Consider the following 25,890-nt stretch of genomic DNA (forward strand, 5'->3'; position numbering starts at 1 on the left):
GACCACAGTAAGGTAGGAGGAGAGGGATCCTTTATTGCGGTCTGAGGAGAAAAGACACCTTTCATGAAGGCTTTACATAATATGGACCAAGCCTAAGAAAAGGAATTGCTTCCAGAATGAAATTTGGAGATCGCTCCCAACTGAAGCTCAACAGTAGAGAAGCTAGCTATAGTTAGAAAGAGAAGAATGGCATAAGTAGGTGATAAAAAGGGGTTGATATCCTTATTGGAAGCCCAAACAGAAAATCTTTTCCATTTGATTCTGTAGACTTTCTTGGTAGAAGTCTTTTGGAGGCCAAGATACTGTCTGGACTGTCTTAATTACTGGAAGTGAAGAAACTATGTGGTTAGCATGATGGTGTGTAAATTGGGGTGCTGAATTCATGATGGATGAGACAAGAGATCCTGAGTGGGTTCCAGTATCCATGGGGGATATTTCAAGTGTGACAAGAGGAAGGGGAACCATTTCTGTCGAGGCCAGAAGGAGGCAATGAGGATGAGTGAGCTCCAACCTGCTTGTTTTCTGTAAGAACTTGGGAATCGGAGGAAAACGAGGGTATGCATACAGGAGACCCGGGGGCCAAATGTGAACAACAGCATCACTCTTGAGACTCTCCTGGAGGGGGAATCAGAGTGATGTACTTGCTGAATTTGTTAAGGGGCAAGGCAAATAGGTCGCAGCAAGGCTGGCCCCAGCGGCTGAAGATCGTGTTCACTACTGATTGATTCAGAAACCACTTGTGAGGAATCAGAATGGATCTGCTGAGTCCGTCTGCTAGTGCACTGATTTCTGATTTTTCCCCGGTATATGCGTTGCAATGAGAAAGCAGTGTGAAGAGATCGCCCATTCCCACACCCTCATGGCGCCTCTACATAGAGGATACAAGCGAGTTCCTCCTTTTTTGTTGATGTACCAGACTACTAACATGTCGTCTGTGTGAACTGCATTAGTCTCCAGAAGAAGAACATCCTGAAATGCCTGCAGCACTAGCACTGCTCTCATCCCCCAGCTGGGAAGCGTTGGACTGGATCCATCAGAGAACATGACGTTTGCAGACTGGGGTGAGTCTTATGGAAAACGATAGGGACTGGTAAAGTATGGACCACAGTACAGCCAAGTTCCATTGAAGGATTCGTACAAAGAATCTTGCTAGAAGAACTAGAAGAATGGCAGCTGACACTGACCCAACAGCTTATATACCAGTTGTGCTGGAGGGGATGGATGAGATAGTATGGCCCATACCAGACTTCTCAAGGGTGTGATGAGATGAAGAAGTAAGGATGCCACCTGAGTCATACTATTCAAGAGAGTCCCTATAAATTCAAAGGTCTGTATGGGGACCAGGTTCGATTTGGCATGGTTTGTAGAGATGACTAAGTTATTGGAAATCTGGAGAAAGTAATCTGTAGCTTGTAGAAGTTGATGCTTGGTTGGGGTGGTAAAGAGCCAATCATCAAGATATGTAAACACCTGGAATCCTTTGAGTTGCAAGTGAGCTGCTACTACTGCCATGCATTTGATAAACACTCTGGGGCTATGGTGAGACCAAAGGGCAGTACCCTGAATTTGTAATGATTGGCTCCCAGTCTAAAGCATAGATACCTCCTGGATCGCCTGTCTATTTTGATCTGATAGTCCGCATCCTGGAGATCTACAGAGCACACACAATCGCCTTTGTGCAGAACAGCAGGATGGACTTAACCATAACCATTCAGAACTCTTGTCTTCTTTACATACTGGTTCAAATTCCTTAGATTCAAAATGAGTCTCTGGTCCCGTTTTCTTTGGCACTAAAAAGAAATGGGAGTAAGTTACGAATCCTATACATTTGGGTGGGAAATCCTGGATGACTCTTTTTTAAAACAGCTTTCATATTTCCTGAGCTGCATCTTCCCTCTGATTGGGTGTATCATTGGAAAGCTTCTTTCTGTAGACAGGAGGAGGAAGAGAAAAGGGTATGTAGTAACCTCGGGATATGATTCTTAGCACTCATGAATTTTCTGTGATATCTGTTCAGGCATCTAGGTGCAAACAGAAGTGACTCCCGACTGCCTCCAGTGACAGACAGTCGGGCAACACTTCAGGAGCATTGACAGGGCCTATCAGAGAAAGAATATCTGAAGCCCTGATTCTGCGGGCCCCCTCTGCCTCTAGGATGAAGTTGTCCATTGAAACTTCCTCCTCTGCCTCTGGAGGAAGTATGCCTGCACAAATCCTGGAAAAGTCCCACAGATTTTCAGAACCACATCTTCTTACCACCTCATTGCTTTCTAGAGAAAGTACATTGAGGGGTTGAAAACTTGATTCCTATGGTAGACAGAGTCTTCCCTTCTTGTTTGCTGCAGGTGAAGATGTGACAAAGGACGCCTTGAAGGGTTCCGCAAAGCCTCATCCAGGCATGTCTCAATGTCTATGCCTGAACAGACAGCTCATGACGTGCACTCTGCTGCATGGGAGATCAACCTTACTGATGCATTAGAAATGCACGTTAAACAGACATGGACTCCAAGTGAGTATTTGCAAGTTCCTTGATCAAATCTCTCTGCAGATGAGTGAAGTGTGCCAGGTAGTTTAATGACCTCAGCGCTAACATAGCGAAGGCATACACTTGCTTTCCAAATCTGTCCATTGTTCTGGACTCCCTGTTCGACAGATGGACAGAGGAGCTTTTGCCCAGCAAGAATCAGACATGAGAGGATGGAACTCTATGCAAAGAGAAAGCCCTTTCTACCACCTTGAAAGCAGACAGATAAGGGGAAATCTCTCCCTCCTTCCTCGGAGCAGAAGCCAGCAAGGAAGGAAGGTTGGGGCTGTCCTTGGATCCAAGTCTCATGGGGAGAACCAAATCTGAGCTGTCCAGGGCCAAGTCTACAAGGGGAAGGGGTGGATCTGACAAAGTCGGAACCAAATCCAAACCCTCAGGACCGGTCCTGACCTCCTGGATCACAGACCTGCTCTGATCAGAGGGTGTTGGAGCAGAATCGGTCAGGGACACCATCAGAGTTGAGAAGGGAAGCTGCCTTAGATCCTACACCGAACCTCTCGGGGATCTTGCATCCTGGGACTCAAACTGTGGTTCCAATTGGAGAAGCTGAAAGAACTGGCTGAGCAGGGGCACTCATGGATCCATGAAGCAATGGAGTGGGCAGGATCCCCATCTGGATCTGAGCCCTTAGAAATCTCTGCATCATCCTGTCCACATTCGCCTCTGTCAAACATCTCTTAGACAAGGATGACACTGTGGATGCTGAATAACAGTAAGGGGAAAATATCAACAAAGGCAGCCAATAGTCAGAAAACACAGAAACAGAAAAGCCCTGACACCAGCAACAAGCAGGGAGGAAGGAAAAGAGTAGATACTAAACTACTAAAAACTGCAAAAGGAAGAGGTTTTAGGCAGAACTTTAGAGAAATTAAACAAAAGAAATATGCCTTGCGCACTTGAGAATGGAAACTTCCGTCTCACTGTGTTGGAGGCAAACAAGATCAGAGGAGTTGGGGATAAAACAGAACATTATTGGTAGAGGGATGAGCTCAAGAACTGGATCAAGTCCTGTAAATGCAGCAGAGTCCGACCAGATGATCCAAGACCATTTGTGAGGAAAATGAAAGACATCAGATCACAATACTCAATTTTTCGGTGTAAAGCTAAGGTTTTCCCCAGAAAGGTACTTATCTGCTCAGTTTTGAAGGATCATTAGCTGTCAGTTCTATGAAAGCCCGCAAAGTTAGTGCACTTCACTGACAAGAAAACTCTGAAGCTTTTGCAGCCTTAAGCTCTGCTTTTATGTGGCTCTTCTCTAGCCCCACAGTAGTTAAGGAAGCATGGAAGGTGCCCTGAAGTTTTGAAAACTGGCTGATGGTCATACCCTTAGCAGGATGTAACCCATAAAGCTTAAGCTAACCCATAAAGCTAAAGCTACTGCAATATTGATCTAAATGTTGATCATCAGACAATAATAAGGAAAACAAATCAAGCAGAAAACTTGCTGGATTTCTAATAAAAAAAAAAAAAAAAAAAAAGTCCAGCATCTAATACCTGCCTGGAAAAAAAAAACCCTGTTTGCCTCCTGTTCTCTAGGAGGGAACAAGACGATACACATCTCTTCAACACTGCAGCTCTTAGAATGAAGCAAGAATGTCAATTAGTAGAAAAGCAGTAAAGTAGAGGAACTAAACATGGAGAATGAACGTTAAAACTCATTGTGGAATATGCACTTTCTTACTAACTTAGTTGATGACAAAACGCTCCTTGATAAGTCCCTCTACTATCGGGTTTAACCTCTACACCAAGAATGTCAATTAGTAGAAAAGCAGTAAAGTAGAGGAACTAAACGTGGGGAATTAGTGTTAAAACTCATTGTGGAATATGCACTTTCTTACTAACTTAGTTGATGACAAAACCCTCCTTGATGAGTTCGGGTTTAACCTCTACACCAACCAGAACTGAGCACCTTTTTCTTAAAAACTTCTGTGTTTAGACGCAGCATGTTTAACCCTTGTACTTGTCCAATTTGGATATCTTCCTGCAAGTCAAAAAAAACAATGAAAATGTATCCCCCTAATCCAGCAAACAAGCAATATAGCAGTATAGACACTACCAGCTTGCAAAAACTAACAAAAATATTAAACAGAGGAGCCATCTATCTGCTGAGTGACAGTACAAGGGCAATTCTGGCCCATCAATAAGGGTCCTGTTGTAGACAACTGATACAGTTAAGAATGTATCTGTTATATCCATTGTCCTTCATAGGTTTTATTACTGGCTTGGTTTCCAAGCAATAAGACATTAAAACGAAATAAGCCGAAGAAAGGCAATGGGACAATATGAAAAGTTTAACAGCAGAACATTACTACCCCAAGAAAATTTATTTCTAGTGATTCAGTCTTACTACCTAGGTTGGAAACTTTGGGAAGTCGTCTCAACCAGTCACAGCACCCATGGCTGAAAGATGACATTCTATAACATGGCCTTCCAGGCCAGCAAACTTTGACCACAGACAAGCCAGCATGTGATGCCACCTGCTAGCAGCAAAGGAAGCAAATGTCAAACTGCTAAGAAGTTACCTTTGTCAAAGTTATTCCTTTCCTTCCCTGGAGCCAGAAAGTCAGACCACCACTTGGTCTGATTAAATCAGCAAACCTGCTTCAGTTACCTTAATACAGATAAACACTGCTGCAGAATCAAAACCACGACAACAGTTGAGTAGAAAACACCTTTATCAACGACACAAAGCTTTCAGGTATAAAAACCCTTTTTCAATGATAGACAACAGGTACAATAGAATCATGCTTTAAATACAAGCCCAACACATCACATGACCCGCAGCCAAGGTCATATGATCAACTGATCACAAAAATCACAAAAATATTCCTAAACATATATTTAAATGTAAAAGACATAACAAAATGTACTAGTATAAGGTTAAAAAATAACTTACAATAAAATCATTTCAGTTTTGTGTTGTAATTGACAACACAGGTTTTATCGAAACACCCACATTTAAACCTGGGACTATATCAGCTGATAGCCTCACAATCCATTCATACTCTTTATTGTCCAAAAGATTGCATAAGTCCCCACCCCTAACAGAGACATTAACACAATCAATGACTCTAAATTTAAACCTATGTGTAACCCCACAGCTTGTGATATGCTTTGACAAAGCATTAGTTACTGCCTCCTTATATTAGATTTATGTTCTATAATTAGTTCTTTAAATTTTCTTGCGTCTTTCCGACATAAAAGAGGGCAGGCTTCACAAGTTGCTAAGTAAACAACATTATTTGTTGTGCATGTAGCAAAGCAATGAAACACATACACCTTTTTAGAGACAGGATGAGTAAAACTACTATGTTTGGATGGATCGTCATCAGTACATTTATAAATATCAACACAACAACTACAATTATGACAACAAAATTTGCCATTACCCATCATCTTAAGAGAATTAGGTATTATGTTTTCAAAATCTTTATACCCCAACACGCTCTTATATAATAGTGATAAACCTTACTTTACGTATAGGAATATGAGGACGATTAAGAGCATGTTGGGGTATAAAGATTTTGAAAACATAATGCCTAATTCTCTTAAGATGATGGGTAATGGCACATTTTGTTGTCATAATTGTAGTTGTTGTGTTGATATTTATAAATGTACTGATGGCGATCCATCCAAACATAGTAGTTTTACTCATCCTGTCTCTAAAAAGGTGTATGTGTTTCATTGCTTTGCTACATGCACAACAAATAATGTTGTTTACTTAGCAACTTGTGAAGCCTGCCCCTCTTTTTATGTCAGAAAGACGATAAGAAAATTTAAAGAACGAATTATAGAACATAAATCTAATATAAGGAGGGGCAGTGAAACTAATGCTTTGTCAAAGCATATCACAAGCTGTGGGGTTACACATAGGTTTAAATTTAGAGTCATTGATTGTGTTAATGTCTCTATTAGGGGTGGGGACTTATGCAATCTTTTGGACAATAAAGAGTATGAATGGAATGTGAGGCTATCAGCTGATATAGTCCCAGGTTTAAATGTGGGTGTTTCGATAAAACCTGTGTTAGTCAAGTTACAACACACAAAACTGAAATGATTTTATTGTAAGTTATTTTTTAACCTTATACTAGTACATTTTGTTATGTCTTTTACATCTAAATATATGTTTAGGAATATTTTTGTGATTTTTGTGATCAGTTGATCATATGACCTTGGCTGCGGGTCATGTGATGTGTTGGGCTTGTATTTAAAGCATGATTCTATTGTACCTGTTGTCTATCATTGAAAAAGGGTTTTTATACCTGAAAGCTTTGTGTCGTTGATAAAGGTGTTTTCTACTCAACTGTTGTCGTCAGTTACCTTAATAGGCAGGTAGCATCCAGGAAGTGAACAATTCCACCAGCCTCAGTTCCACTTCCACAAAAAAAAGCAGAACCATCTGGTTTAGGACGAAAAATTGATTTCTGACAAGAGATTGAACTAAAGGCGGGAAAAATGACAAAAGAAAGGGGCTGAGGGAAATTAAATCTGTGGGCTTGAAATGCCAGGATCCTTCTTCAAAGCAGAACTACCGGGATAGGAATTTAGCCTGTGGATGGGTCCACAGGTCTGATGGTGGAAAGAAAAATACTGTAGCAAATGCTGCATATATACTACACTACGTTCTTGTATAATGACATGCTGTATAACCGCCAAGTTTTACTATACTGAATCATTAACAAATAATATGTGCTGTAAACATCAAATGCATCACAATGTTAATTGTGGCTGATAACGGTCAGTTTGACAAGCCCATAGCGAATGAAATGAGTAATATCAAATTAAGATCAAGTCTTCATGATGGGAAGACCCTTACAAATAGGAACAAAGAAGCAGTGTAAAGGAGCTGCTTGACCGGAAAAGCCAGAAAGAAAAAAAAATCTACATGCCAGTGTCCAAAACACAACATTTGCAAAACATACAGCTGGGTGGGACAGAATACCTCTCTGCCCAAACAGAAAACATTTGGTACTAAGACTTTTTACAGTCATCACTCAAATCCATGCCTTAAACTGGCCATTAAGCAGTTTCACCTTTTTTCATACTTGCAGTGACAAAGGATGCAAATAAGCTTAAGTTAAAGTACACAAAGCACCTTCAGCCACAAAAGGCAGAATATGACCACCTCAATCCGACACGCCCCCTTCCCCCCCATTCAGAGCTGGAATGGACTGAAACAGCGACTTAAGACAACCACAAGAATGAAGACAGCGGAGAGCAAAATGACAGATTGCAGCCAAATGAGACAAGCAGAGCTGGAATGAGTCAGTGGCTCAGACAAATCACCAGCATGAATCATCTACAAGAATGAGAACTGCTAACAGCAAACTCAAACTACTGCCAAACCAGACAAGTAATAAGGCCCTGCAAAGTACGGTCTTATGCACCCTTTCTTAGAAAGGTACCACATGGTATAAATAGTGGGTTAAAACCAAACATAGAAGGCCCTGAAAATCTACACTCCATACCCAAAATAACAGAGCGCCATACACCCTTTCACCAGTTTGCTCACGTCAATTCTTTTGTGTGTGCATGGGGGGGGGGGGGGGGGCTGGCTACTGCCCCAACCCTGAACTACAACTCTCCACACTGCAGGCTCACTTCTATTAACAGTGATGTGACAAAGTGGAAGGGGAAGCCTACCTAGAGTTCAGCTTGCCAATCTCAGGTCCAATACAAGGAAAGATGACCAAAGGAAGGTTCAAAATGTGCAACAGGACTGCTGCCAGAAAGTCTTCAAGGTACACAGCAACCACCTCCATCATCATCAGGTATGCCACAGCACCATGAAGAACACTGCACAGAATGGAGTGCCTACTCTTATTCAAAGAATGCAAATGGTACCACACCATCTGTGTTTTCAAATGTTCTGTCAAATCAAATTCCCCTGGGCCATGTTAAAGGGCAGGAATGAGCCAAAACACTGTGCCTAAAAGGAAACCAGCTGTGGAGAAGCCACGCAGGGCACTAATGAAAGAAGGCAGTTCAAATGGATTGCCATGAAGGAGGTGCACCCTTGTGGGAAGTCCCCAGAGGTCTACCCTTATTATAAGAGCACAACCCAAGAGTGGCGGTTTTACATGTTAAAAAAATAAGCAACAATTCAAACGAGTGAATTTTAAAGCCCAATGCTTCACTTTTGTGGCATTTGTGTAGTGGGCTTTGCCATCTACCCACTAACTTTACCATAATAAATCCAAGATCACTGAAGCTTGGACTAGGGGAAATACTCCAACATACTGAAACCTTGTAACTACTACACAGTCTCTTGTATTTACAGTTCAATTATTTTGAGGACTGCAATTATGGTCCTTGGAATTTCAGCAGACATCCCTGCCACAGAAATCTCTCAGAATGGTTACCAGATGCCGGCTATCTCACAAAGTAAGAACGCTACCCTACCATTCTCCTGGGCACAATATTCAACAGCTCAGAAGGCTAAAGACTCAATCAGCCTGAAAGTGCAACCCCTAATCATTACTGATACCTCATCATAGCAAATTAAAGGAAAACTGTGAAGCCCCCACAAAGTACAAAGCACTTCTTGAAGACTAATTACAACTGCGACCTCCTCCAACAGCAGTACTGAAGGGGACATGGGTTCACTCTGGACAGGTGGGATGCTAAGGCCTAGAACTGGATGAAAACATGTCCAACTTGACTAATGAATGGAAGGGAAGCTAGTTACTGCCTACTTCCTAAAAGCAGGATAGCTTCTGCTGCTGGACAGAGTCTGTACCTTTCCCAGGAGTTATAACGTACACAAATCCAACAGTGAGGTGAGGAAGACTAGCTAAGTTGGGTCAGCAATCCCACTTCATCCTGGTGATGCACAAAAATCTCTCCAAAAAGCATGGACTGGCAGAAAAGCCACCTGAACTCACTTGTTGAACCAAGGCTAGAAATGCAGTCCAGGTTTTGGCAAGGAGGTCAGCAAACAGCCAGTGCAGAGACATTAATACTAGAGTATGTTTGGTCATCCCTGTCAGTGAGATGATAATGTCATTTCCTACGCTTCTTCAAAGGGGAGAGGATCAAAGGACAAGAAAACAGCCTCTTTTCTCTTGAGAAAACCCTTAGCCAGAGTTTGGAAGGCCTCACTGAAAAGGACTCTTTACTTTAAAGGGGAGTCCAAAATACAGCAGCTGGCCCACAACCTCAGTTAGTCCATTCTGTGCAGGCACATGCCTAATCCTCCAGCCTTGGCCACAGCATCTATATAATCAAAATTACAGGCAGCCACCTGGGAGCCCCTCAACATTCACTGATTAAAATTGGATAAAGTCTTCCTTAAGCCTCGATTCTGGAAAATCCTTCGGCATTCCAAGTGCAACACCTTCAGAAAGGAAGGGAATCTGGACAAATGAGATGCAAAATTAAGGATTTTAGTCTTTAATGTGGTAAAGGAGAATATCAACTTGCTTCACATGTCCAAAGTTCTATACACTTTTTTCAGACAGCACTGAGAATGATGTTGATATGCCAGGATCTACAGGCTGCACAGAAGTTAGCTTCATTAATGGGATGCTTATACAATAAATCACTACAACTGGCCAGGAGTCTACACCAGGCAGTGATCTTTTTAGGGGCCTTCACTACAGACAGAAGGTGCCTTCAAGTTTCTAAAGGAACATCTTTTAAAGACAGGATCCCCAAATGAGAGGCCATCCAAGGGCAGCACTGCAAAAGGAATGCTCATCATCCTCATCCATCTCTTGAGAGAAGATTAATGAGGGGAAGCAAGAGACCATGTGGCAGGAGTAAGCAAGCATATAAAAGTCACATGCCAAGAAAAATGGGATTAATGTATGGGGGGTGTGTTGCAATTACACATGGAACTGGCATTCCTCTGAAGTCACTTAAGGGTTATATTCTGCACCTGTGACTGAAGCTTCCATCAAGACTCTAGTGAAGCATTTGCTCTCAGACCTGGGCAAGCTCACCTTACAACCCCCCATTTCAACTAACATGACCAACTCCTGCTGGTTCTTGGGAACAGGAAGTGAAAAAGGTGAGATCTTCATCCAGAGGTTACCCAGTCTTCATCCTAATAACAAGGACACATTTTCAAGATGAGGCTGGAAACCCCATGACTGAGACAGTCAATCAGGGGACAAGCAGTATAAACCCCCTGGGTTGCACACAACCCTAAGGTAGGAACTGGCAAATTTTCTGTGCCTCTAACGCACAACTGATGCAGTAAACTAAAAAGAATGCCAGTTCTTATTAAATAGGGATGATATTTGTCCTTTGGAGGACCAGACAGCTTGAAAGATAAATAAATAAATGAAAGACTGCACAATGACCTACACGGTGTACATATAGAAGTTATGTTCTTACCATAACGTTCCATGTTAGTTGTCTTCTTCTCGCCTTCTTCTTGCTGGATGGGTTTGGAGCCGACCTCGGCTCCGACTCGGCCACTCTAAAAGCTCGAGAGTTGGTTCCACCGGCTCGAGGCTCCCCTTATATCCCACAATGCTAGGCGAGAGTTACCTCAGATCTCGTTTGTAAGCTAATCCCAGCTTATAATAGTAACAGAATAACTCTAAACAGAGTCCACCTCTAACAACAGGAAGAAAGAAGGGTGACCTACATCCTGATCCAGGAAATATGCACAACAGCATATGCCTAAGAAAGAGGTGGTAGAAAGAGAGGTCACGATCACAACTCCTCTAGGTCTGTCCAGGCCAGGGGAAGGAGGGTGGGACGCTTAAGAAGGCGAGAAGAAGACAACTAACATGGAACGTTATGGTAAGAACATAACTTCTATATGTTGTTGTCTATCTCGCCTTCATTCTTGCTGGATGGGACCGCGTCCCTAGCACCTTATCCCGGGTGGCCTAACGGAACAGACTCCTGAGAACAGTGGAACCAAAATTAGCTCTATGCCTAGAAGCTAAATCCAACTTATAATGAGAAATAAAAGTGTGAGGAGTAGCCCAAGTAGCCGCTGCACAAATGGTGTCAATAGGCAGTCTGTCTTGGAAGGCTAAAGAAGTAGCCAAAGCTCTGGTGGAATGGGCTTTAGGTTTATTAGGCAATTTTTGTTGTCTAATTTCATATACCAGGGAAATCAAAGATGTTAGCCATCTGGATAATGATACCTTTGAAACTGAAAGTCCCTTTCTGTTTTCCGCATAGGAGACAAACAGCTGATCAGATTTTCTGAATTGTTTTGTTCTACCAAAGTAGTACCTCAATTGACAATGAACATCCAGGCAATGTAATTTTTGTTCAGACCTATTGGAATACTCTGGAAAAAAGACAGGGAGGTCAATGCTTTGGTTTAGATTTGATGTCGAGACCACCTTAGGCAAAAAGGACGGGTTAGTTCGTAAGGATACTCTGTCCTTATGAAACAAAAGATAAGGAGGACGACAACTGAGTGCTTGAAGCTCTGAAACTCTTCTAGCTGATGTAATAGCTACCAGAAAAAGAGTTTTCCATGATAACAATTTTAAGGAACAGGAGGCTGCAGGTTCGAAAGGAGGAAGAATCAAAGAAGCAAGAACTAAATTTAGGTCCCAAGGAGAAGGAGGATTTCTTATAGGAGGTCTGAGAAGAAAAACTCCTTTCAAAAAGGCTTTGCAGAGTTTGTGGGACATTAGGGCAGATTCAGAAATACCCACATGAAAGTTAGAAATAGCTGCCAATTGAACTTTAAGTGTAGAGGGAGATGAACCTGCATGGAAGAGTTCAGCTAGAAAATCAAGGACTAGTTGGATGGAAGCGGTGAAAGGATCTATGTCCTTTCCTTGTGCCCAATATGAGAAGCGTTTCCACTTACTCAAATAAATCTTTCGAGTGGAAGATTTATGGGAAGCTATCAATATATCTCTAACAGAGTGAGATAATTGAGGAAGCCTGGCTAAGGTTGGAACTGGAGGAACCAAGCAGTGAGGTTCAGAGAGGGGAGGGAGCGATGAAACTGACCCGACTGATGGATCAAAAGATCTGGAACTAGGTCCAGATGCCAAGGTCGCTCCAAAAGAAATTGATGTAGAAAGGGGAACCACACCTGTCGAGGCCAGTAAGGAGCAATGAGGATCAACGAGGCCTTCTGAGCGATAGCTTTCTGTATCACTTGAGAGATTAGTGGGAAGGAGGAAATGCATACAGAAGTCCCGGGGCCAAACTTGGACTAGAGCGTCTCTGCTGGGTTGGCCTGGTAAAGGGAATAGAGTGAAATATTCTCTGCACTTGCTGTTTTGGGGAGTAGCAAAAAGATCGCAGCAAGGCTGACCCCACTTGAGAAAAATTTCTCTCACTACAGAGTCTTTCAGAGACCACTCGTGAGGCATGAGAATAGCTCTGCTCAACTTGTCCGCAATATGATTGGACTTCCCGGGGATGTGCGTTGCTATCAGAAAACGCTGAGAAGAAATCGCCCATTGCCACAGTCTGAGTGCTTCTCGACACAGGGGGTATGATCTGGTTCCGCCTTGTTTGTTGATGTACCACACTACAGACATATTGTCTGTCTGGATTGCAATTGTTCCCAAGGGAAGAGAGTCTTGAAGGGCTTGCAACGCTAAAAGCACTGCTCTCATCTCCAGAACATTTATGTGCAAGTGGCATTCGTTTGGTTGCCATGTGCCCTGGACTGTCCTGCCCTGATAATGCCCCCCCCACCCGATCAGGGAGGCATCCGTTGTCAGTGTAGCAACCGGAGGAGGTGGAACAAAGGGTCTTCCCGACAGGAGATGGGGGGAAGACATCCACCACGAGATGCTTTTTGCACGCCTGCGTGATCACAATGGTGTGAGACATTGGAAGTTCCTGGTATGACCATTGAGTAAAAAGCATCCACTGAAGGATCCGCATGTGGTATCTGGCTAATGGAAGGAGAGGTATGGCCGCTGCCATAATTCCCAACACCTTTAGAACTAACCTGGCTTTGATTCTGTTGTTGTTGAGAAGGAGTGATACCAATTTGTGAATGTCTGATATCCTTTGATGTGTTAGCCTTGCAGACATGTTTGTCGTATCTAGATTTGCGCCTATGTAGGTAATAGTACGACAAGGCGACAAAACAGACTTTTCGCAATTTATTGAAATACCCAGCTTTTGACAAACGCGAAAAGTGTAATCTCTGGCCATCAGAAGGAGATGCTTGGTGGGAGCTGTGAGGAGCCAGTCGTCCAAATATGGAAACACCTGGAATCCTTGTCGTCTCAGGTGAGAAGCTACCACTGCCATGCATTTGGTAAACACCGGGGCAGTGGTGAGACCAAAGGGCAGGGCCCTGAACTGAAAATGACTGGTTCCCAGCCTGAAGCGGAGGAATCTTCTGGAGCGCCTGTTCATTTTATGTGATAGTACGCATCCCGAAGGTCTATAGAGCACATCCAGTTTCCTTTGCCCAAAAGGGGAAGGATGGATTGCAGCGTGACCATCCGAAATCTTGTTTTCTTGACTGATTTGTTCAAGACACTGAGATCCAATATCGGTCTCCAGTCCCCTGTTTTCTTTGGAACTAAAAAGAACCTTGAGTAGATTCCGGATCCTTGTTGGTCTGCTGGCACTGGCTGAATTGCTCTTTTTGCAAGCAGTTTTGAAATTTCCAAAGCTGCTAGATCCCTTTGAGCAGGTGGAACATCTGGAAGGGATTTTTTTGACTGATTTGGAAAGCGAAGAAAGGGGATAGAATAGCCTTCGGAAATGATGGACTGTACCCATTTGTCTTGAGTCAGGGATAGCCAGGCTTCTGGGTACAGTGACAATCTTCCCCCGACTGCCTCCGAAGATGGGCAGTCGGGCAACACCTCAGGGATGCTGAAAGGGCTCGTCAGGGAAGGCTTCCCGATTGCCCTGGTTCTGCGGACCCCCCCTGCCCCTAGGGCGACGTCTACCATTGTTATTCCCACCTCTGCCTCTGGAAGGAAAACGACTCTGTGCGTCAGGCGAAGTCCCTTGAGATTGTTTACGGAACCACATCTTTCCACCCTTCTGGCCTTTGGGGTAAGGCCTGGAAGGAGTAGAAAAACGGACTCCGACGGCAGAAAGGGTCTTGCCATCAGTCTCGCACCTAGTCAGGGTTTCTTTCACTTGAGGACCAAAGAGGGATGATCCATCAAAAGGGGAGTTCGTGAAAGACGTCTTGAAAGGGTCCGCAAAATTGCATAGCCGCATCCAGGCGTGCCTACGTAAGGCTACACCTGTCCCTTCGGCTCTGCTCGCTCCATCAGCCGCGTAAGAAAGAAGGCGCATGGAGGAGTTGGTTATGGAATTAAGGGTAGCCAGCTGCGTGTTCATCTTGTCTTGAAACCCGCAGCTGTAGGATCCTTTAACATTTCACTCGCTTCCTTGATCAAGTCCCTTTGAAGACGAGTAAAATGGCACAGGTAGTTCAGCGAACGCATGGTAAATGTCGCTGAGGAGAACATCCGCTTCCGCACCTATCCATGGACCTAGATTCCTTGTTAGGTGGATGGACAGGTACTGAAGGATCAGCTAGTTCCTTCTTTGTGGCAGCAGCTACCACCATAGCATCCACAGAAACTCCTTTTGTTAAAAATTGTTTGTCTGCTGGAGCTGTTATGAACTTAGAGGGTCTCCTGGGAGTGGGGTCCACTGAATCAGGAGCCGTCCATGCCTTCTTAGCAACCACCTGCATGAGGGGGTCAAGGGGGACACCCAGGAGGTGGAAGGACGAGAGCCAAACGCCTCAAGATACACAGATTCGTCCTCCGAAGGGTTGAGGGCTGGCCAATTTCCCTCTGTTTCAGGATCTCCAGAATGTCTGCAAATGAGACATCTTCAGAAGGGGAACGGGGAACCCTCAGAGTCATCCAAATCTGTGTCTGACGTGATGGACTCAGGTGAGTCAATGTGTTTCCTCTTACACTTCCTCTTCCGAGGGGGCTCTTCTGCCAAATCAGGAGAGGCCTCGGAAGAGGATGAAATCCCACAGGGGCTCCTGAGGAGCTGGCTCTCTGCGGTCCGGGATGAGGGAGTGAGTCGACTTAGCCTGAGGCACCATAGAGGGAGGGGCGGACGGAGCCGACTGTGGAGTAGAGCCAGGCTCTAACACACTCCGCATGACCTCGAATGCACCCCTGTCAGGCAGAGCCAGAGGTCCCCGCTCCGAGAAGCTAAGAACCCCCCTCGGCACAGACAGTGATGGCTCCGAGGCCGATGTCGGAGCCGAACTCACCAGCGCTGAAGCCCCGAGAGGGAAAGGGGGGTCGGACAAGGGTCCGATGCCACTCACCCCCTCGGAGCCGACGAGGGAAGTCCGGCGCCGAGATTCTTCCAAGGAAGAAAACGGAGCCGACGATGGAGCCGAAGACAATTGTATCGGCTCCGACGTAATCACAGTCTCGGTTCCGACACGACCCGGCTCCGAGCTCAAGAGAGTCGAAGGAGGAATATGTTGATGGACCGGGGCAGGCATCGACTGATGAGTCGGGCTCTGAAGCATCTGGCCCAGTGCCTCGGACTTAAGTAGTCGACTCACTACCCTCTGAAGGTCATGATCCGACAGCCTCGATGACCTAGAGGAGTGAGACCTTTGGCTCCGTTCAGACAGCAGGGGAGATCCTGGAGCCGAATGAACGGAGCCAAGGGATGGTGACCTGGACCTCTTCCTAGTTGTCGGCTCCGAAGGTCTGGTCGGAGCCGACACGGAACTCTATTACCTCGGCTCCAGCCGGAGCCGAGGGGCCACAGAAACTGTGGACTGAGACTTATCGGCTCCAGCCGGAGCCGATGAAGGCAAAGGTTGAGAAACCTTAGGTCTCGGCTCAGTTGCGGAGCCGAAGACCTAGATGCCTTAGAGGGCTTCCCTGTTGAAACAGACAGGGAATCCTCTGGCTTAAGTAAGCCTCTAAGAATTAATTTATTCTTTCTTTCCTGCAGGACCCTGGGGCTGAAGCCATGGCACACAGCACAGGAGTCCTGCAGGTGCAAAGGCCCCAGACAATAGACACAAGAAGTGTGAGCGTCTGTCAGAGACATTTTCTGACAGCACGCATCACACTTCTTGAATCCGGAGACCTTTGCTTCTTTAGACATTTTTGTCTGAACAGGTGTACACAAACACGCACACAAACACACTAGTTATACCCTGTCAGGTTAATACAATAAAAGTAATAGTAGTACTAGTAATTTAAACTACAATAAAACACACACACTCCACTAGGGAAGGAAAGGCCTATAGGCCCAAGGGAAGAACCAAAGGTTCTTGGGGAAAAGAAACGGAAATTTTTTTTTTGGGTAGGGAATAAAAGTTTTCTAACCTACTCTAAACTAAGTAAAAATATTAAATTAAAGGGGTTTTAAGACTAATTTCACAAGAAAATAGTACTCACCAGGAACCGGTAGAAACAACCAACCTCGAAGCTGTAGCGGCAAACGAGATCTGAGGTAACTCTCGCCTAGCATTGTGGGATATAAGGGGAGCCTCGAGCCGGTGGAACCAACTCTCGAGCTTTTAGAGTGGCCGAATCGGAGCCGAGGTCGGCTCCGAACCCATCCAGCAAGAATGAAGGCGAGATAGACAACTTAACATCAAAGCTTTAATAATCCAAAAAGAGAGGTTAGCGCTTTCACAACTCACAGGCCGCTTCATCAGACAAATTAAACACAAAAAGCCTCCATCTTATATAATGAAACGTCATCTCAATTAATGTAGTTGACAATTAAAACAATGTTACTAAGCAACAAATTAATCCATTAGATTGTGTGCACAAAAAAACAACTGCAAATGCTAAAAAGAGAGTATACAATTGTGCTGTAAGATATTTAATTAAAAAACACCTTAAAAGCATGATAAAAATAATGTCGGTTGAATAAGAGGCATAAAAAGGAGATGTATGCACATATTGACAAAAAAGTTTATTTGTCTTAAGGGGCATGCTTTTAAAAAAGGTTTTAAAGAAAACATATTGTTGAGGCCAGGATACCTTTCTGCATTTAGAAGGAAACATCTTTGCTCTACCTCTTCAGTACAGTTCTCTAAATCTTGTAACACTAAAAATTTGAACATATGTGAGGAATCAGTTTGTAGTATATGAGAAGCTAAAGCCTTTGTTACCTTCTGATTTCTAATGTCTCTAAGGTGCTCAAGGATTCTATCCTCGAGACACCTATTGGTTTTACCTACATAAAAAAACTGACATTTTTCACAAAACGTAAAATATACCATGTTGGCAGTCTTACAGTCCGCACAGTGGTGTGTAAAGAAAGATGTATATTACACCAAGGATGGTTATATACTGCATTCCTGTATATATGCTTACATGCTAGGCAATTCCTGCATGGGAAAGTGCCTAGTCTCCTAGAGATTTGATTGTGTGTGCTGAGGTTTATGGCATAGGTACTGTTTAGGAGATTTATTATTTCTATTGGAAAAAGAGGGAGTCAGACCAATTTTCTGAGTGAACCTGGAACCTCACGTAACATATTCCAGTTTTTAAGTGAACAATAACTGTCAATATCACTAGAATACTGAAATGTAACTGAATTTGTTAGCAGTGCTAGATAAAGGTGCAGAGATATGTAGATTACCTTTTTTTGAGTCAAAGAAGGGTTTGCATCTACTTGATCTAAGTTGCATGGCTTCATCTATTGTCTTGTCAATTAAAAATTTGCGTTCTAAAAATCATTTTTAAGTTTATTAAGTGCTTTCACAACATCCCTTTCAATGTTATGCAGTCTAAGAACTCTAAAGACTTGTCCTTTAAGGACATTTTTAGGGGCATGTCTCGGATGCATGCTTCTTTTATGTAGAAGTGTATTCTTACTAGTAGGCTTCTTATAAATACTACTTGAAACTACATTCACATCAGACTTATTGAGGAGTACATCTAAGAATTCAATCTCACTACCGGAGAATTTAAGTGTAAACCTTAAAAAGTCAGTGGTACCATGCATAAAATCAACAAATTTAATTAAATCTTCTGTCCCACCATTCCACAACATAAAAACGTCATCCACAAAGCGGACATACCAGAGGATGTTGTCAAAATACTTGCTGGATGTTGTCAATATGCATGTGTGTTCGCATTCTGCCAATACAAGGTTGGCGTAGCTATTGGCACAAGTTGTGCCCATAGCCACTCCAACCTTCTGAAGGTAGATGTCATTTTCAAAAATAAAGATGTTATTTTCAAGTACGATTTCCAACAATGCACAGATTAAAGTAGTCATATCATTGCCAAAACATCTATTAGCCGTTAAAAATTCTCTGATCATATCTATTCCCTTGTCATTGGGAATACTAGTGAATAACGATTCAACGTCCAAAGTAACAAAAAAGAAATCACTTTCTACAGTTTGAAGACGAGTATATAATCGCTCTAATAAAGATTTTGTATCTCTTAAAATAGTGTGACACGTATCTAGTACTGGATGTAATTGATTTTCTATAAAAATTGATAGAGGTTCTGTACACCACCCAGACCCAGATACAATTGGTCTCATGGGTGGGATAGTCTTATTTTTGATGTGGGTTTACCTTTAAGAAGACAAAACCTTGACCAGTCCTCTGAACAAAGTCCCCACAGAACAAACTCTGGTCTTTCCTCTGGTCATAAGAGAGAATCTCCTTTCAGCCGTACAAGCAGTTTCCTTTAGCATTCAGTTCTTGTCTATGTATATCTTCCAAAAACCACAAAGGACTCAAGAAATACAAAGCATGAAAATTCCAAAAACATTCACAATGATGCAAGGTTAAGACAGTAAAATGTCAACATGGGAAAAAAAGGTTGGAAAGGCTGGCATTTATGTACCTATTAACATGTAAATTCCAAATGGTAGCTACTTCTGAAGAACTCAATTAAGTTACGGAACTAAACCTTAAACTGTTGCAACTTCCAGACAATCTTGACGTAAGATTCAAACACCTGAGCTACGACAGTCAGACTTCAAAAGGCAGAGCTGAACAGTCTCTTTTTTCCACTGCCTTACAAAATGCCTAGAGTATCACTCATCTAGTACTTCAAGGAAGACAAGCTCTTACCTGTTCCAAACAAAAGCCATAAACACTTAAAGTGACACTAAGACATTCAGTATGCTTTTCTTCATTTGCATATTTCAGCCTCAAAAGCAGAGAGATGGCAGTAAGATAAATTATAACATAGCCCCATTCCATCAACCTTAAACTTACCTTATCAAGGAAGGTGGGGCGGTCTACGGAAGACTCTTTGGAGATTGGTGGTGGGCGGCAGCCAAGCGGTTTGGAAACCAATCCATTGTAGTCGGATATTCCCATTCCTCGCTTGTCCAAATCCACCTTCTTTTCCAGCAGAGCACCTGAGGAAGAGTAACTACCATTAGAAATGAATAGAGAAAAAAGGGAAACATTATTTTGTTTGGAATTGTTTAACAAAGGAGACAACAAAAAAGGTGGCAAGGAGTGACAGATATGTTAACACCATATCGGCCACTCCTGTGCACACTATAACCTGCAGTACTCCTCACTGACATGCAACATTAGACACTGCAGACAGACCCAGTAGGCATTTCTGAACACAAGGAGCATGTTAGCATATCACAGTTCAGTATTAAGGCCACAGCACTTTTTTTTTGCCTTTTAAACAACTTGGTTTACAGAGAGAGAACTGGTACTTATAATAATAAAATACAAGGTACAATCACTGTATAAATCAGAAATGCTGCCTCACATAGAGAAAAGTTACAGGCAACATATAAAAGATCACTAAATCTACAGTTTGCACAACTTCTTTACTTGCAGTTAACTACAGTAAACCATACAATCAAGCTTTCCATACCTTTTCTGAACCACTAAAATACCTTCAGGCCTCATCCTCGTATTTTTACACTTTTCTGCTGAGCACTTCTGGTGAGATGCTAGCTTCCACAAAAGATTCACATTGCACTGCTCACGTTTCTCTAGATGTTGGTTCTACCTTATTTATCCTCATTCCCAAAATACCTGGAAAGCCTGTAATACCCACATTTCTCCTTTCCCAACAGAATATATATATATATATATATATATATATATATATATATATATATATATATATATATATACACTTTTTTAATATTTCACAGTACCTAAAAGTTGCATTTTTATACATCACATTAAATTTATCCCGTAATGAGAAATGCAGCATCAGCTGCTGCCAAAATGGATATACAAATAATAGTATTCAGCAGAGTTCAAACAAAAACATTCACAGATATAATTTTTTTGTAAAACAGTTATTACCCATCATATGCCCAATCATGCTACACCTTACACAAATGTCTTACTTTGACCTTGTCAGTACTTTTCAAGGTGCAAAATACTGTCTTGTGAATGCACTCACTAACAGCAGATGTTGAATAGTGGAATCTTTCCTGTAGTAGTCATAATCTAAACACGATTCAGTCAAACACTAATGTTATACCACAAACCTGATCTTTTTAGCTGTCTGACATCCCTAGGGCACATGACTGCACCCTCATGACTTTACAGTGAACCTGACTACATAGGGACAGCATCCATGTACTGTAATTTGTTCTTTTTTAGTGCTCAAGAAATGATAAAACAGCAACAATACCATCAAATAATCCTAAAGAGCACTAAATAAGCATTGGACGTTTGCAAAAAAATGAATAAAAGCTGTAAAAAGACTAAGAATTTAATCAAATATCTTGCCTCCAACTAAATGGAAACGTAAAAAACAATGTAATATGACACAAAATGTGTTAACCCTCTGAGATACAATAAAATAAAAATCATCAATAAGGCCTGCACTGGAATCAAAGCAGTTACCCAGCGACACACACACACACACACACACACACCCTATAACAAGTACAGGACTGGGGGCTGGGGAAATGATGGGAGCCTGTACTGCAGCAATAATCCTGTTAAATTATGGGTAGAATACTGCTCCATCAGAGATGCAAGTGATTATGAACCTGAATGAGTACCAAGCAGTGCAACCTCAACTCTCAAAAATAATAGAATGGTTTAAAACATTTGTCGCAAGACAGCTGGAGCATATACAGTTCTAAATGGATGCCCACTTAACATTTGTCGCAAGACAGCTGGAGCATATACAGTTCTAAATGGATGCCCACTTAATGCTTAAAAATCTTTAATCAGTAACAGCCACACATACACGTTAAACAGGTATGCTTTTGAAGACGGCTGCAGTGGTGACCTTGTGGAGTGAGCAATGATATCCCTAGTTAAACTACTGCTCCAATTTTTCATACCAAAAGGGAATGCTATTATTTAAGCATTCAGAAAGGGCCCTTTGATCGACGCCTATATGAGTTTACTCCCTTTCTTTAAAAACTATCAGACGATCAGCCTTAATATGAAGATTTGGGTTCTCTCAATACAATACCTGAGATGTTTATGTTCACTAACTGTACACAAATTAGTGTTCAAGATCTCTGCATCGCCAATCTAATTCAGTTACCCAGTTAACAAACAAGCAAACAATACCAAAGTATGGCTCTTAACACCTCAAGGCTTGACATTCCAACTTCCTTCTGGCTAAAGTAACTACAAAAATATTTTTCAATTAGCATTTCGATCTCAAATTTAAATGACTTAAGTACCACTATTTTATTCTGATCAGGTCAATTGTCTTGACCAGACACAGGCCATTTCATCATCACCAAATTACAGTACTATCAACTTCATACAAAATAGGATATTAATGAACTGCATTCCCAAACAGGGAAAATATTATAGTTTACAAACACAATAACAGGTTAAGCAAGAAATCCAACATCAAATTTTAAGATGGCAGAGTGGTGCTGGAAATACACCTGTAGCTGTAAAAATATAGTTAATGTAAACTCGAGAGCACACTGGAGGCCTGAAACAAAGGGTCAAATTCAAAATTGCTTTACAGCAAGCTGATACGGCCAGAGAATCAACAAGACTAATGTACCTTAACAGAACAAGTCAATTCAGCACTAAATAAGGTACTCAAACAAACAGTCTAGGACTCGAGGAACTGCATCAGAAGCTGTAACATGTTCCTTGCTTTTCGCATAAAATCTGATCCATCTGGAAAAGTATGCTTTTCCAGCTGCTGTCCCTTTTGTCTCCAGGGAGAAGCTGGAGATCCTCAGACTATCAACTGAGAAAAATTGAAAGTATGGGTAACAATCAATCTCATGATGTTGAGATAAGAGGTTTTTTTTTTTTTTTTTTTTTTTGAAGAGGCAAGCTTACTAGAGGGGTCACCAAGAAGACTGAACCACAACTGTCTGGGCTACCAAAGCTCTATTAAAACCAGACTTGCACTTCCTGAGATCATAGAAGTTATAAGCAACCAAGCAACAAGGCTACTTTCTCCTTACCAGTATCCACAGTTAGGCCTAACCTCCCCTTTCAAAGGGAGACAGGCCAGTCATACCAGAGGTGAATTTATGAACACCCATCCATTTGTTTAGCACATTTTAAAGGGCAAAAATTGTGTCACACTGCTTAATTTGAACAGAAAGTTTGCCCTAAAGAAGGGGTAGGCACTGCATGACAAAGCTATTCATCTAGCTTGTCTTATTTGCTGGAGTAGATTTGGGTCTCTAGCCCTACTAGATTTCATGGACTACCAAATCCCTTATGCCTCTATAAGAAAGGCACAGATTCTCCTAAAAAGTATACATGATACTGAATGTAGAGATATAGCCTCCAGTTTCTCTTGGTAGTTCAGTTTTTTTAAGCCCTTGAGCTTTCTAGTTAAGAACCTCTGAGGTCTTTCTAATTGCATGATATGTTTAGTAAGGCATCCCAAAGGGGGGGGGGGGGGATTTAGTCTACGATGGGCCTTAGAGCAGAGTACAAAGAGGGGAGGACTTCTGATCTAGAGGAAATCTATTTTCCTATGAGATGTGCAAGGTAAAAAGATTTTCTAACCACCTTTGCAACATGATGGTTAAACGTGACAAAGCTATCCACCCAAGTAGGTTTCTCACTTCCTTTTTATTTTGAAGTGGCATGTTTTCTATAATCTAAGCTGGAGCTAGCGTTGCTTACTGAATGAATACAGCTATCTGCACTTTTTATCAATGAATTTGAACCCATTTGTTTTTAAATCAGTTGGTGACAAATGCAAGCTCCTGTTGAAGTGTACGTATGTCAGAGGGAGACAATGAAGACTACCAGCTTACAAACATCCATTACCTAACCAGAGATCCTCATTTGATAAATGGAGATCTGAGAAGTAGAGATGACATAGGAGAGGACCCAGCACAGATCCCAGAGGACTATACTGGTCACCTTCATGCTCTCAGATAATGCATCCCTCCATTCTTACTGTGACAGTCCTGTCCCTTAGCCAGCTAGCTATCCATCTAATCATGTATGGATCAATCTGAAGCTTAATCAATTTATTATATTTGCATGTGGTACAATATCAACTGCTTAGTGAGGTCAAGGTACATCGTTTGGACGGCTTGCTTTGAGGCAATGGCTTGAGTAACTCTCAGAATTTCGCTAGTTTCATTAGAAAAACTCTACCACTGACAAAGCCAAACAGCTGGGGGATGTGTCCAATACGGTTTTGTGATGTAAATTAGGTCAGTCACATTATGTTCCATGCCTTGCTAGACTGATGCATCTTTAATTTCCAGGGTCAGTGGCGAGGACATCCTAGTGAAGTGACATCACAAAACGTGTGCAACACAGCTGTGGAACAAAGCCCACTGCAGGGCTGAGGTTACAGGCATTGAGCCCTAGGTCCGCCAGTACTTTAGTTGTTACTTATTAGGCAACTAAGCTGGGGTCTATGAAGAAGGTACTCCTCATTTTAGAGTACTTTAAGTACAGGTTTGTTTCTGATGGTTGGTGGCATTATTTCATCTGGGATAAGGGGGCTTTTAATAGAGCTCTGTCTCAGGTGAAGGTGGCACTAAATCTGCCAGGATAGTGGCAATACCCACTGGATCAGAGTAGATAGCAAAATAATGAATAAGCTCTGAGTAATATTAAGTGTTGTTCCTCATTTCCCTGACATAACTAAAGGAGGATTTGTAGTAGTTAGACTGAGTTCATGGAATGCCTTTGTTTTTCTGATGTCCACCTTAACTTGGGGGTCTTTTGTTCTGCAGTGCAGGTTAAGGAGTTTCTTCCTTTTATTATGTAATGTAATTGCTCGTGGACCACCACTCTGTTTTGCTTTTAAACTTCCCCATTTGTTTGGATTTTGCTGGGATCAACGTGTTAATACATTTATCCACATATGAGTAGAACTTTTTGCACAACTCTTAACAGTATCTACATTTTGGACAATAAGGATATACTCGTGGAGATTTGCACATGTAAAGTTCTTGAATTTTGCAACATTTGCTTCTGGCAGTTTTGAAATTTTGACAGAGAATGTCACATACTTGTGATCTGACTTTACCAGTGAGAGGGAATACCTTGAGGATGGTACATGCAAATGGTAAGTTTTAGTATCAGGTCAACTACACTTTGTTATGCAACTAACTAGAGCACAATCTGGTGCAGGGAAGTTCATGCGTTTATAATCTTAATTTTTACACATATCCTGCAAAGTGTTCATAAATTCACCAGTTTATCACTGGGTAGTTAAAGTTATCTAGAATAATAGTGCCCCTACTTACAGGAAATTCACCAAGAACATTTAGGAATGTTTTATGATTTGCTAGAGATAAAACAGGAAGTCCTGCAGCATGCTATGATCTGACAGTTGATTCTACTCAGTGCAATTTGAATCTCTATAACAAACACTGCTGAATCACCAGATATCTGTCTTGAGGCCATGTGGTCACTAACAAATACAGACAGAATACCACAGTTTCCATCAGGTCTAAAACAGCAGTAAGCTCAAAATCCAGGGGAGTGCTCTCTAGGCTCTTAAATCAGGTTTCTAAAACACATACATTGGTATGCTCTAAATTTAATAGAGCCTCAAGATCTGACAGCTTGTTGTTTAAACATCTAGCATTAAGAACAGCCAGCTTGGTGTGATCCACAGGTTGGGGTTATTCATCAGATCACAAATACTTTAACCAATCTCCACTTGTGAAATTAGGACTTCTGTGTTTACCACGCCAGTAAAAATGTTTATAAAGTAAAAACATAAACTACTTTAAACAGTTATGATGATGTGCAGAACCTTTTCCCTTATGATCATGACAAGTCTGTAAAATGAATTAGGAATGTGCTGCTTGCTAATAGACCACATCGATGTGGTGCTGTCCATGTCAATCTGCACAGCTGTCTGGGCACTGTGCAGATTGTGATGAACAGTAAAGGCTACAGAGTTAGATAAATGGGCAGCACTTCCTTGAACCACATAAGAGATTTCATCTGGCATTCAGACTTTTAAGTTTCTGTTAATAGGTTCCCAAAACAATCCAAAATCACCCGTGGTTAGGAAGGAGCAAAAGATGATGCC

At 42.1% G+C, this 25,890-nt stretch overlaps 1 protein-coding gene across 4 annotated transcripts in view; it reads right to left on the reverse strand.

Annotated features, from left to right (window-relative positions):
• The window catches only part of TNRC6C (trinucleotide repeat containing adaptor 6C), an 897,274-nt gene that overhangs the window by 213,149 nt on the left and 658,235 nt on the right, over nucleotides 1–25,890 (reverse strand). For all 4 annotated transcript variants that reach the window (XM_044084998.1, XM_044084999.1, XM_044085000.1 and 1 more), the window contains one exon: nucleotides 19,659–19,804. In XM_044084998.1, the coding sequence (XP_043940933.1) occupies nucleotides 19,659–19,804 (146 nt within the window). The remainder of the gene's footprint in view (nucleotides 1–19,658; nucleotides 19,805–25,890) is intronic.

Source organism: Protopterus annectens, chromosome 10.part0 (genome assembly GCF_019279795.1).
Source record: "Protopterus annectens isolate FY-2018-M chromosome 10.part0, PAN1.0, whole genome shotgun sequence".
Classification (NCBI taxonomy): Eukaryota; Metazoa; Chordata; order Ceratodontiformes; family Protopteridae; genus Protopterus; species Protopterus annectens.